The 12,530-nt window shown below is 38.4% G+C and overlaps 1 protein-coding gene across 4 annotated transcripts in view; it reads right to left on the bottom strand.

Annotated features, from left to right (window-relative positions):
- Positions 1–12,530, bottom strand: part of LOC138139239 (uncharacterized) — a 37,968-nt gene that overhangs the window by 6,066 nt on the left and 19,372 nt on the right. For 3 of the 4 annotated variants that reach the window (XM_069059441.1, XM_069059442.1, XM_069059443.1), the window contains exons 6-9: positions 8,608–8,798; positions 7,850–7,962; positions 1,545–2,356; positions 424–652 (exon numbers count right to left, since the gene is read on the bottom strand). In XM_069059441.1, coding sequence (XP_068915542.1) covers positions 424–652; positions 1,545–2,356; positions 7,850–7,962; positions 8,608–8,798 — 1,345 coding nt within the window. The remainder of the gene's footprint in view (positions 1–423; positions 653–1,544; positions 2,357–7,849; positions 7,963–8,607; positions 8,799–12,530) is intronic. The other variant, XM_069059444.1, reaches the window with a different exon arrangement.

Below are 12,530 nucleotides of genomic sequence, written 5' to 3'. Positions count from 1 at the left end.
AGGACCACCCGAAACCTATTTTATAATAATAATAAAGCGAACCCATTTTCGGTGAAATTTTTTTTTTTTAGTGAAGACCTCTCCAGACTCGACCCAACACAATGCTGGAAGCCCTCCTGAATGAATCTTGACCGGCGCCATTAATTTAGAATTAAATTAAAATCACGAGGACTCCTCGGGAGGGGGTCGAGAGTTCACGGACGCCACTGCGGCGCGACTCGGTTCCGTTATTACGCCAAATTCTCATTTCCTCCGTCGATCTAATGAACCTGAACATCGCATAATGCCAGATCAAAGAAACTTTTGCAACTCTACCAGGAACAGAAAAGAGCTTGGGTCTGTAATATCGTTCTTTAGTAATTTTAAACTTTCGGGGATTAACTGGTGACGCTTAATTAAAATGAGAGCGCCAGTGGCGCGCACCTGTTCGACGAACTCCTCTTCCAGGGCCTCGGTGTCCATGGAGGACCTCTGCTGGTGCTGCATCATCAGGAGGTGTTTGCGTCGCGACGACGGCGTCAGCAAGATGGCGGAGCCCGGCGATGTGACCGACGTCATCTCCGAGCTGCTGAGGGCGGTGCCGTTGTCGGTTCCGGAGTCCACCTGGAGCACTGTGGCCTGGGACTCGTTCCAGATGCCGTCGGAGTGGTCTCTGGAAGCGAGCGCTAGGGTCATCTTTCGAGAAGAACAAGACAAGAGGGTGGTCTCAGATTTAATGGGGAGAGACGAGTAATCCGTCAAGAGCCTGAGTCTGCCTGTAATAAGTTTAAGACGTCGCTTCCACTTATGGTGACGATAATAAAATGTGGAGCCTGCGAGATGTGATTTTTTCGTGGATTTATGCCGTCATCGATTTTGAACGCGGGATGAATTAAAAAGGAGGTGCTCTAATGGAAAATTCGCTCTAGTTGAAATACATTCAAATTTAATTTAAAAGCTCTTTCTAATCCACCCGAAGCTAATAGAAGAGGATTTGCTTCGAAATTAAACGTAGAAAAAAGGAAATGAGCGTCAATATTCTTCAAGTTTCATATCAATTAAAAAGATTTTAATTGTTAATTAAGGCGAACGAAGAGAGGAAAAGCGATATTTTCGGATTTTAATCATTTTGCGTGTTTTGGGAGCGTAATTGCTACGTGTTGAGTTTTATGTAAATTGTATTTTGCGGTGAAATGATTTTAATGCGTCCATTTGTACTGTTACTGAAACAAAACTCCACTAGTGCATAAAACAGAAACTTCAAATTAAAATAATAAACGGTCAATGTTTTGTTAACTGGAAGCACAACACTGAAACGAAATTCTATTTGCTCTTAAATTCACCAAAAATAATCATAAGAAACTCTTTTCCATTTCGTATTAATTTGTCGCAACTGACAATTGACAGATGTCAAGTTAGAGTCGTTAGACAGTTGACAGGTGTCAAGTTACCCGGTGTCCAAATTTTTTTTAATGTTTAAATTCACTAGAAACAATTGTAACAAAGTTTGTGGCGAGTGACAATTGACAGATGTCAAGTTAGACAGTTGGCAGGTGTCAAATTACCTGATGTCATTCGCTAGTGAATCGTTGGAAGCGAAAGGCGAGAGTTTTCTGTCAGGGAGCAGACAAACCGAGGGTACGACGCACTCATCGTTGGGCGAATACCCCTCCGACGGCATCCTCAGGGCCAGCTCGTTGTCAATCGCCTCCTGCCGGATGTACATCCTGTTGTAGATAAGATTCTCGTGGAACTCCTCGTCGATGGAGTCCTGCGTGTGGAAGTTGTTCTCCTCGAAGGAGAGCGACGAGTAGACGCTCTCCCCGAGAGGACGGCAGATCCCCTCGTGGCGTATGGGCGCCTTCTGGAAGTAGGGAGTGAAGCTCCGGTGCTCCTCTTCCGAGGAGACGATGTTGTCGTGACTGAACGAAATGACGGGTTTGTCGATGACCAAGGGCACGTCTTCGATCTTGATCGTCTTGCGCTGCTCCAGCAGCATCTCCCCGTCGGACACCGTCTTCGTGAGGGGCCTCTTGACCAGCTTGCCCTGCATCGGCGGAACTTGCGGCTTGAAATCAATGAAGATTTCTTTTTTAGACTCGGAGTCCTCGGACTCGTGGTCGGAGCGCGACAGCGAGGACGAGTCGCTCGGCGGCTCGGGAAGGAGGAGGAGCGGCGGGGAGGTGACTATGAACGGGGAGCGAGGGGGCTCGTCGGACTGGGTGCGCTGCAGGGGCTCGTGGTCGGTGATGGTTTCGAAGGGACTGAACTCGGAGGGCGTGCCGAATTTCGTCCCTGCCTCAGAGAACGATTTGATCAGTTTGCGACCGTTGATCAAAAAACCGTTGGTTTGGGCCCCTTGGGACACCATTTTCACCTAAGCAGAAGAAAAATGACAGACATCGGACCCACAAAACTTGCGCCGCATCATTAGTTATCATACCGCGACAAAGAGGGCACCACTGACTTTTGACATTTAATGCATAACTTTGAACTTCCAAGTGGAGCTTGTTCGATCTTGTTTTTTGACAGCAAGTTAAACTCGACTTGAGACTTCATCGAGTGAACATCAAAGTTTTCATTGTTTTAAATTTTTCAAGAGTCTCGTAGCAAACACCAATCTAATCGAAACTTTGAAAAAAAGAACTACCAACCTCACCAGTTGTTTGCCCAAAATCCACCAACTTTCCAATTAGTGGAGTGCATTCCCGGATAAACTTAGAAGAAAAGAAATTGCGCTAAGTTGAGAACTTCGTTAAAGACTTGGATTTCGTGCGCCTCCCACCCTCGTTAAGTGGGTGTTTTGCGTACGTCACAACCCCATAAATAAATCTGAATGGGGGATTTTCGATTTGACATTTGCGAGGGTAGCACACCTGAATTATTGTCGCACCATCGATTAAGGTTGTGACACTTGCAAAAAATTAAAATGTCACCGGGTCAAAATAGTTGGCAACGTTTCACAATCGTGACGTCACAATCGAAAGCGCCAAATTTAAATCTAAAAAGATCGCGTGGCTTGAACGAGATTAATTCTCGGCCATGATCCATCTTGAACTCTTACTTTCTGCGAACGCTCGATCATCTGCGGCTTTGCTCTTTCTCTTAAAATGCGTTAACGATGGAAAATGTAAGGTGATGAAGAGACCCACGCGCCAGACGGAGCCGATCTTTTATTCATCACCGGGGGAAGCTCGGACAATAGAACAAAGCGCCATCGTTCACATCTAATCAAATATTGAAATACTCCAACTATTAACCGCTGGATTGAAATCGTACGATTGAGGAAATCGAGTTGAAAGAACTGATTCCGCAATGATGTCCCAGTTGAATGGACGGACATGTGAACAAACAGAATTACTGAGTATTGAAGTACACAAAGCTCTGACATCCGATTCTGCGAAGTTTCGCCGCCCACGCCCGTCCCCAAGAGCAGAATCAACAGCCCAAAGAAAAAAACAACTCGCTTAGTGATCCTATTGAGCGCCCGCCTAATGAATTAAAATTAAAACGGTCCGCTTCGGTAGAAACGCGTTCTTTATTACATCAATATTTATCCATCTTTCGGAGCTCGTCAGATGGAAGAACGCAATTGTTCTCCATTAAGGTCGGATCTCTCGGAGGTAAGAGCCAGTCCGACTTACTTTTTTCGCCAAACGAGACCATCACGTTCCCCTAAAAGATTCGCAAAATCTGTCCGCAGAAACTCGTTATTCTCGTTACGAGGGCGAGTTGGAGCGAGCTTTTTAAAAGTTTTTAAGTTAGTTTAAGTAAAAACTGGTGAAATATTCACTCGAAAAATAGTCCACCTAAATTAAATTTTATTTAAAATTTTGCTTTCGTTCATTCTAAAAGTAAAATCATATACAGGGTGATTCATATAGTTTCATAGATATTTCAACCAGCGGCAGATTCCGGTCTCAAAAGGCTCTTGACAATACAATTTTGAGTCATACATCAAAAATTGGCAAAAATTACCATATTGGTTTTTTCAGTATTAGTAAATGCCATTCTTCGCTAAATTATTCCACTTTACGTCCAATGTATAACAAATGTCATTAATGTCATAATAGAAGCAAACAATTGTTGCTATAGAGAAAATATGGGTATTATAAAGTTCGCTTTAGTTAGTTTCATTTTGACAACAATGCCTGACAGTTTGTTTCAACGTAAAATATTTTCATTTATCTGCAGTTCTTAAAAGGTGGTAGTACACCCTTCAACATACTTTATCTTCAACAATTTTAACGTTAGAACCTAAACATTTTTGTAAGAGTGTCCAGGGGTTGGATATGATACTATATGAATCACCCTGTATAACTCGTAGGGATCGGTTTATTAGACCCTATTATACATTGTACCGGAAGAAATATTCAGAAATTGTTTAAATAATCTATAAAAAAAATACGTTTTTGAATGCTTTGTACAGAAAGAGTTAAATTGTACAGAACTTCTTTTGTAGAGCACAAAGTTTCTTCCAAATTTCTGCATGATTTTACTGTACTTATTATATCGGGTGTTCATTTAAATTTCGGGGTCAAAGTTGGCGTTGAAGAGTCGATTGTGAAAGCACCACTCGTCTAAAAACACAAACAACGGTAAGACTTAAACAGTTGATCGTTGATCCGTAATCCGTAGTGCGTTCACAATCGACTCTTCAACGCAAACTTTGACCTGAAATTTAAATGAACACCCGATAGATTAGATCTGAAAAATGTTTAAAAGAAAACAAAGATTTGAAACAAAGTTATTTCTTGCTAAAGATTTTTATAAACAAGTTATTGTATCGATATCCATTTTGAGATTACCGATTACTACAAAAATTTAGAGATATAGACAAAAGGCAAACAGATAAGTACAGGAATATTTTTCGTGTTGCAAAACGTTTCCGTTTTACAATCTTATAAACAATTAAAGTAGAATAAAACGATTAATAAAAAAATATACTTTTTTTAATGGTTATTTACCATTTCGTTTAAAGAAGAGGTTAAGGCATCAGAAACGAATAACGCTCTTGATAAATTGTTTATGACAATTTATAAAAAACCAAGAAGAAATAACGAGAAATCTGAAAATAATTTAATTGAATAGATAAAAAAAATAATTTAAAATTGGATCAAGAACAAAATTACATAAAAACAAAAAACACCAAATGTGTAAAAATAAAGAGAATTTTATGTTATAAACATTTACTGCAAATTTGGTTATAACAAATCGTTTATAAAAATCTGACAGATGAAAATTATTATTATTGCTGTTTTCTTTAACAATCATTTTACAATAAAGTTCATAATTAATTTTCTTTTAATTTTCACACTATTCTAGAGTTTGAATTTTTCAATAAACAATGACATTTATACAAAAACAGTACACCATTGTCCAGAGACCCAAAAAATCTACAATTTAAAAGAATAACAAGAATTTTGACATAAATGCTACAACAAATGGAAATTACAATTTTGTGTTTTTCAATATCAAAAATTGAAAATATTTGCAAACTTCTTCTAACTGGTATTAGACAATTTTTTATAGTATCTAGATACTGTGAACGTTTTCAGACAACATTTAGATCTTTTTATACAGGCTGTTTGAAAATTGCTAGTACAAAAAAAAACTGGTAATTGGTGATGGTGAGTTGAAGTCATCGGCAAAAGAAAATTCTAATAAAAATCCTCTAGTTTTCGAGATAAAAATTACTAAAAATTGGGTTAAAATTGTTAGTGCACCACTGAGTTAAGGTATTTTAAAAAGACACTTCACGTTGTTAAGCAATAACGAAATAAAAAATTTGATGTTCTTAAACTGTCAATCTGTGGTTGCCAAGATCTTGCAAAAAAATATAAATTTTTCATATTGTTGTATAGTCCTTCATTATCACTACGATCATCACGCTTGGTTACCAAGGTTTAAAAAATATTGCCCCGCCTGAGGCGTAGAATATGCAGGAATAGGGTTACTTTATCCCTTTTGTTTTAAAAAATTAAAAATTGGTTTCTTGGATTTCTTAGGGCTTCCAGATGCCACAGTTTTTTTTTGTACTAGCAATTTTCAAACACCCTGTATACAGAGGGTGTCTCAGCTAAGACTTTCGAGCCTAATATCTCGGTTATTTGCCAACGGATTTTTATGAAATTTAAAATGCAGATATTTTAGACCGTGAAGGTTCAATTAGTAATAATAAAATTACCTCAAGTAAAAAAATGTAATTTTAACACATGTTTCTTTTATCGAAAATTATGCGCGATTATTATTAGATTGTTAAACATTAAAAAATAGGGGTCTACACAAACAATTAAGTAAATCACTTGTCTGATTCAACGAAAAGATTAGATTTTGTCGTTAAAAATTTAATGTAAAATTTGAAGGTATTTGAGCAGTTACCTTTTGAAACAATTGATGATTAATTGGTAATTGCCAAGCAACATTTTATACACCCTTTAAAGTCTGTCAAAATTGGGCGCGCTTTATAAGAAACGTCAAATTGTGAAAGTTTACTGAAAATACTCTAAAAATAGACTACAACGGCAGAAATTTCAATATTGTTGAAAAAGGAAAAAAAAATTGCCTGTGGAGAGTGTCGTAAGAACTTCAATGACACAGTTCGTTTTCTCGTGGAACACTATCCAAATGTAGGCTTTACAAAATGTAAGGTTAAGAGAGTCGTCAATTTATTTGAAGACACAGGAATCGTACGTGAACTAAATTACCTTGCTAAAATATCCCGATCGTGTTTTAATCCTTTATGGAAGAATTAAAGCATCCAGTATAATAAATTATGTCCAAATGTTGTCTTTAACTTTGCAAGTGTTTGTAAGGTTAGCAAGATAAACGTCAAATATGTCACCTGCGCTTCTGCGAAAAGGGATGACCAAAATTCTGCAAAATTGCGCGTTTGTTTCATACGCGTCTACGTTTTTGCATTTGCAGCCACGTTTAACAGAGTTTTTTGCTTTTTTCTTGCAAACCAGACGTCTTTCAAGGACGAGTTTTTCCCTACAGCATTTTTTATTGACGATCAATTTTTTATGTAAATCTTAATTGATTCAACATTTTAAAAAGGCATGTAAAAATTACGTTTTTAAGACTTGGGTGATTGCATTACTGGGATTTTATTCTTCACGGTCTAAAATATCTGCATTTTAAATTTCACAAAAATCCGCTGGAAAACTGAGTTATTAGGCTCGAAAGTCTTAGCTGAGAGCTGTTAGGAAATTGTCACTAGCTGTCACGCGAAATTGAAGTATTTCGCGGTGCTCTTTAGAATGTCTCTAAGGTCTAAACTATAATAGCAACAATACCGTCAATCATTAATATCCAAAAACTTAATTTTAAAAACTAAAACAATTTTTATAAAGTATTTAAATAATTTCCCTATCATTTGCTCCAGTACAAATGTATGTCGTATTTTTTTCTCCTAGAATTAATGCAAGTGATTAAATGAATGCCATCATAGATCGACTGGACCAAAACGAATTTTCAACTTGCCAAAACAGTTTTTAGTTCTTACCATAACGTCCTACATGAAATATTGTTAATCTTTCCCGGCGCATCCACCATGTTTGCAACAGTAAAATTACCACCGATGTTTCTCTTTAGAGACTTGAAGCAGTTTAAATCATTGTTCCTCGCGCATTTCATCGTTTTTAACGAGGCAAACCATTTGCTCGTTGTGTACAAGTGATCATCGAATAATTGAGCCCCCCTGTAGAACGTCGGATGCCATGGTGAAAACCGGCGAAAGTAATTACCCCGATGGTTTATTATACGTATTATCAGGGCGAAATTGAATGATGTAATTAAACCATTAATTTAAGGGTTGTTTGCGTAGGTCTGTTATTAATTCAACAATCATCAAGCAAACAAAACTTACCCTGTGTATAGTTCTGGGACTCAAATTGATGTTGCCAGGTGGTAGAGGCTTCCTACCTAAACAAGCTTCTGTTTGAGTTGCTTGAGTTTTCATTGGAGCCCTCTTGACTTTATCTGCGAAAAGAAATCAATAGGGACGGAAATCACAGAACGGTAGAGAAGATCGTTCAATTAAAAAAAAATAAAATGAAGTCTTTTCGTCGTTTGCGCTTAAAAACTTCACCTTCACACGATTGCGAAGCGTTGACAGGCAGATTTTGGAGTGAATGAAGTTCAAAGGGTCTTAGCATCAATCGGTTTAAATGCCATCTGGTTCGGACTTCTTAATGCTCCAATTCACTGATTACGTCATAACAGGGAGACCTCGGCTTATCACCGCATTCCGCAGTTATCGCCTAATAAAATGAGGCAAATTTCCCTCGCCGCTCCGACCTGTTGAAATAATTATTGGCATCGGAATCGCGAAGTTTTATTAAACTGTCGTCGAGCACTTCCCGGACTGGAATTGAAACAAACCCGTCTCTGGTCGTAATCTAAAATTGCTCGCGAAAAAAATCCTCCGCCGGTAATAATTCGCTAATTTAATGGGCGAACGAGAGGCGAAACGGAACGACGAAGCATAAAAAAATTACAACCCCCGTCCGAAATCTCCCTTCACTTGCACTTCCACAACTCCGGAGAGAAATGGCGGAGAATCGGAGTTATTTAACGGGCGCGTCGTGCCTCTGACGGATGGCCCATTAAAGATCCAACACTCACCTATAATTAATAGATTATCGGATGGCTCGGGCTGACGCGTTATTGGAAGTCCGTCGGCCTTCCTCACGTCCAACAGGCGCTCCTGGCTGCGCGTCATCCTGTTGATGTGGCTCGAAGAGGAGCTGAGGGAGGCCATGGCGTCGTCGAAGGACGCCATCGTGTGCGACCGGGCGAAGCTCACGTGTTTCTTGCTGCAAAAGGCGGCAAACTCGACACTTTGCTCGTCAAAAGCTCAACGCACTCCCGGAGGAGCGGCCCGCGATCCGGACCGTTTCATTTAAATTCCGGGCTGGCCGCACGGAGCGTTGTAAAAACAACAGAAACACGGATGGAAAATGCGATTGATTCAATTCGATCCGACAGACGAGGAGGAAACCCGTGTTTGGATGGTTCAGATTCACTCAAATCGAAGGACTCGGCCGGAACAAGAGGCAAAAAGCCGCAAATCAAAATTGGGAATTAGAAATGTTTTCATTTGGAACAGTCGCTCAATTTGATAAGTTAAACAAATTAAGACACGTATTTCCGACACAACTGTATATGACCCAGCGCATCCACCAATTTTCACATTTATAAACTTTCACAGAGCTTTCATAAATGATTTATTCATCCAGTGAGCTCTCGAATATAAAAATTCTGGTCATTTGCCACTTATCAGTAATAGTGGACAATTTTAATATGTCAACTGTCAGAATAATTAACAATTCATTTTCATTATTTACGTCTGTAAACAGTTCTGTCTCTACACATTTGTATTGTCAGTTTTTTTTTACTAAACTGGTGAAATAACATCAATTTAAAAAGTAAATTGTAAGCTTGGGATTAAAACATTTCAACTTACTCAAGTTGCATTTTAGCAACGACAATGGTCTATTCCTTGAAAAAAGACACCTTTGTTGTGATGTACTATTACCGTAATGGAACATTCAATTATGATTAATGGACCTACCCAGTGCAAGCTTGTAAAGATGAGTGCATTGCAAGGTTTCCCAATATAGGAAGTTTCTTTATTAAATCACACTCGGTATACAGGGTGTTAGTAAATGGTTGGGAATAAATTTCAGGGCGAATTCCTTACGAAAAATGTGGCTTAAAACCTAAATAAAGTTTTTCGTTAAAATGAGTAGTTTTCTCAAAAAAAAAAAAAAAATGTAGTCCACTGTCGGAGAATTTCTCTAATTAGTTCATTTGTCTGCCTAAAATCGCATTAGTTTTGAATTTTTTTTAAATTCAACGTTCCACGTTTAAATTTTTTCTTTAAACCATTATTTCGCAGTATTTAAAAAAAATAGGATATGCCAGAATACATTTATTTTTATTTCTTTATTTTTTTGAGAAAACTACTCATTTTAACGAAAAACTTTATTTAGGTTTTAAGCCACATTTTTCATAAGGAATTCACCCCGAAATTTATTCCCAACCTTTTACTAACACCCTGTATACTCGTAATTAATAGATTTGTGAGCACTGGTAGCCTAAATAAGGGTAAATCAACAGGAAGACCTCTACTTTCAGATGATATTGTTGATGATTTTACAGAGCGACTTGAGCAAAACCCACAAATATCTTCGCCACAATTATTATTGCAAACTGTATCTTCGAACACATCTCACAAAGTTGTTACAAAGAGATTACATGTGCATCCATACAAGATCACAACTGTCCATGAACTTTTCGTTGGAGATTTTCCTCGACGCAATGAATACCGTAATTAGTTTCAAAATAATTAACAGTTTTTAGTGATCAAGCGTGGTTTCATATGTTCGGTTGTGTCAACTCGCAAAATTTTACAATTTGGAGTACTGAAAATCCGCATGCTTTGTTGAGACGCCACTGCATCCACAGAAGGTTGGAGTGTGGTTAGCAGTTTCTCGAAGAAGAATCTACGGACCTGCAATTTCTCAAGGTTCTCTAACAGATGAACGATATAGAGAAACATTTTTGAACCAGTTGTACATGAACTGGATCATGAAGAAATATCTTTCAACACGATGAAACCACAAATCATACTGCAGGTGCAACTTTGACTTATTTGCAGCAGTTTTATAATAATCGAGTTACAAGTCTTTATCTCTAATGTTTTGTCCGGAAAAGAGTGCAGATTTAAAATTGAATGTTGTGCGACTATGGAGGTCAAAAAAATCGTAAGTAGATGTTGGGGTTAGGATTGAACAAAACCGCTGCCTGTCCGATATCTTTATGTATCCAAGTCGAGTCAGGTGCGATATTTTCAGTTTGGTGTTGCGGATCCCCACGCACAAAGCTCGAATGGCGTCGTTATTGGATGTTTGGGATTTGGATGTGTATCGAGCAAATAAGTAGACGTCGAGGAAAGCTCGGGCAACAACATAAAAACCGACATTTTAGGGCCACGAATTCAGACAAAAAATTCAAATGTGCCACAGAGAAACGCAATTGACGAAAGCCATCCCGAAGAGTCATTTTTCGGATTCCTTCAGGGATCTCGTCACAATCGAGGGCGTCTCTTCGACCCTAATTAAAACAAGTATTAGGAAATCGATGAGACGAATCCCGTCCGTGCTCCCGAAGACTTTTATCTCGCGATTATTCCAGCTAACATTACACAGATTACGTTTCGTTTAAGCAATCTGGTTCAACTCGCAGAAACTTGCCAAACTTACAATTTCTACTTACACCGTTCCGACAAAGTGTAACGAACATTGCGGTACACGTAATAAAACCTCTAACTTGGGGATGTGAACCGAAACACATTTTTAATTAAAGGCCTTAGGTGTGTGCGCCGCTAATTTGTGCAGAGGCGTCATAATTACACCCTTACCACTCATCATTTTCTCTACCCTACATTTTTTTAGATCCACAGGATCACATCCCACAATAAGATAAAAACGTCAAAATGTATTTGTGGGAATTTTTTTAACAACTAAAACGAAATTGGCAAACCGCACTTGGATTATAAGCGTTGTAAGAGATCGCGTACTAAAAGATGGCTTTGTAAGAGATCGCGTAGTAAGAGATCGCGTAGCAAGAAATCGCTTTGAAAGAGATCACGTACTAAGAGATCACGTTGTAAAAGATCGCGTTATAAAAAATCGCGTTGTAAGAAATTGCGTAGCAAGAAATAGCTTTGAAAGAGATCGCGTACTAAGAGATCACGTTATAAATAAGAAATCGCGTTGTAAGAAATTGCGTAGTAAGGAATCACGTGGCAAAAGATCGCTTTGTAAGAGATCGCGTAGCAAGACATCGCTTTCAAAGAGATCACGTACTAAGCGATCACGTTGTAAAAGATCGCGTTATAAAAAATCGCGTTGTAAGAAATTGCGTAGTAAAAGATCACGTAGCAAGAAATAGCTTTGAAAGAGATCGCGTACTAAGAGATCACACTGTATATAAGAAATTGCGTTGTAAAAAATTGCGTAGTAAGGAATTACATGGCAAAAGATCGCTTTGTAAGAGATCGCATAGCAAGAAATTGCTTTCAAAGAGATCACGTACTAAGCGATCACGTTGTTAAAGGTCGCGTTTCGCGTTATAAAAAATCGCGTTGTAAGAAATTGCGTAGTAAGAGATCACGTAGCAAGAAATAGTTTTGAAAGAGATCGTGTACTAAGAGATCACATTGTATATAAGAAATCGCGTTGTAAGAAATTACGTAGTATGGAATCACATGGCAAAACATCGCTTTGTAAGAGATCGCGTAGCAAGAAATCGCTTTCAAAGAGATCACGTTGTAAAAGATCGCGTTATAAAAAATCGCGTTGTAAGAAATTGCGTAGTAAGAGATCACGTAGCAAGAAATAGCTTTGAAAGAGATCGCGTACTAAGAGATCACGTTGTAAATTAGAAATCGCATTGTAAGAAATTGCCTAGTAAGGAATCACGTGTCAAAAGATCGCTTTGTAAGAGATCGAGTAGCAAAAAATCGCTTTGAAAGAGATCAC

The sequence above is a fragment of the Tenebrio molitor genome, chromosome 9, assembly GCF_963966145.1.
Source record: "Tenebrio molitor chromosome 9, icTenMoli1.1, whole genome shotgun sequence".
Taxonomy (NCBI): Eukaryota; Metazoa; Arthropoda; class Insecta; order Coleoptera; family Tenebrionidae; genus Tenebrio; species Tenebrio molitor.
This window is presented reverse-complemented; position numbering and strand designations above follow the sequence as displayed.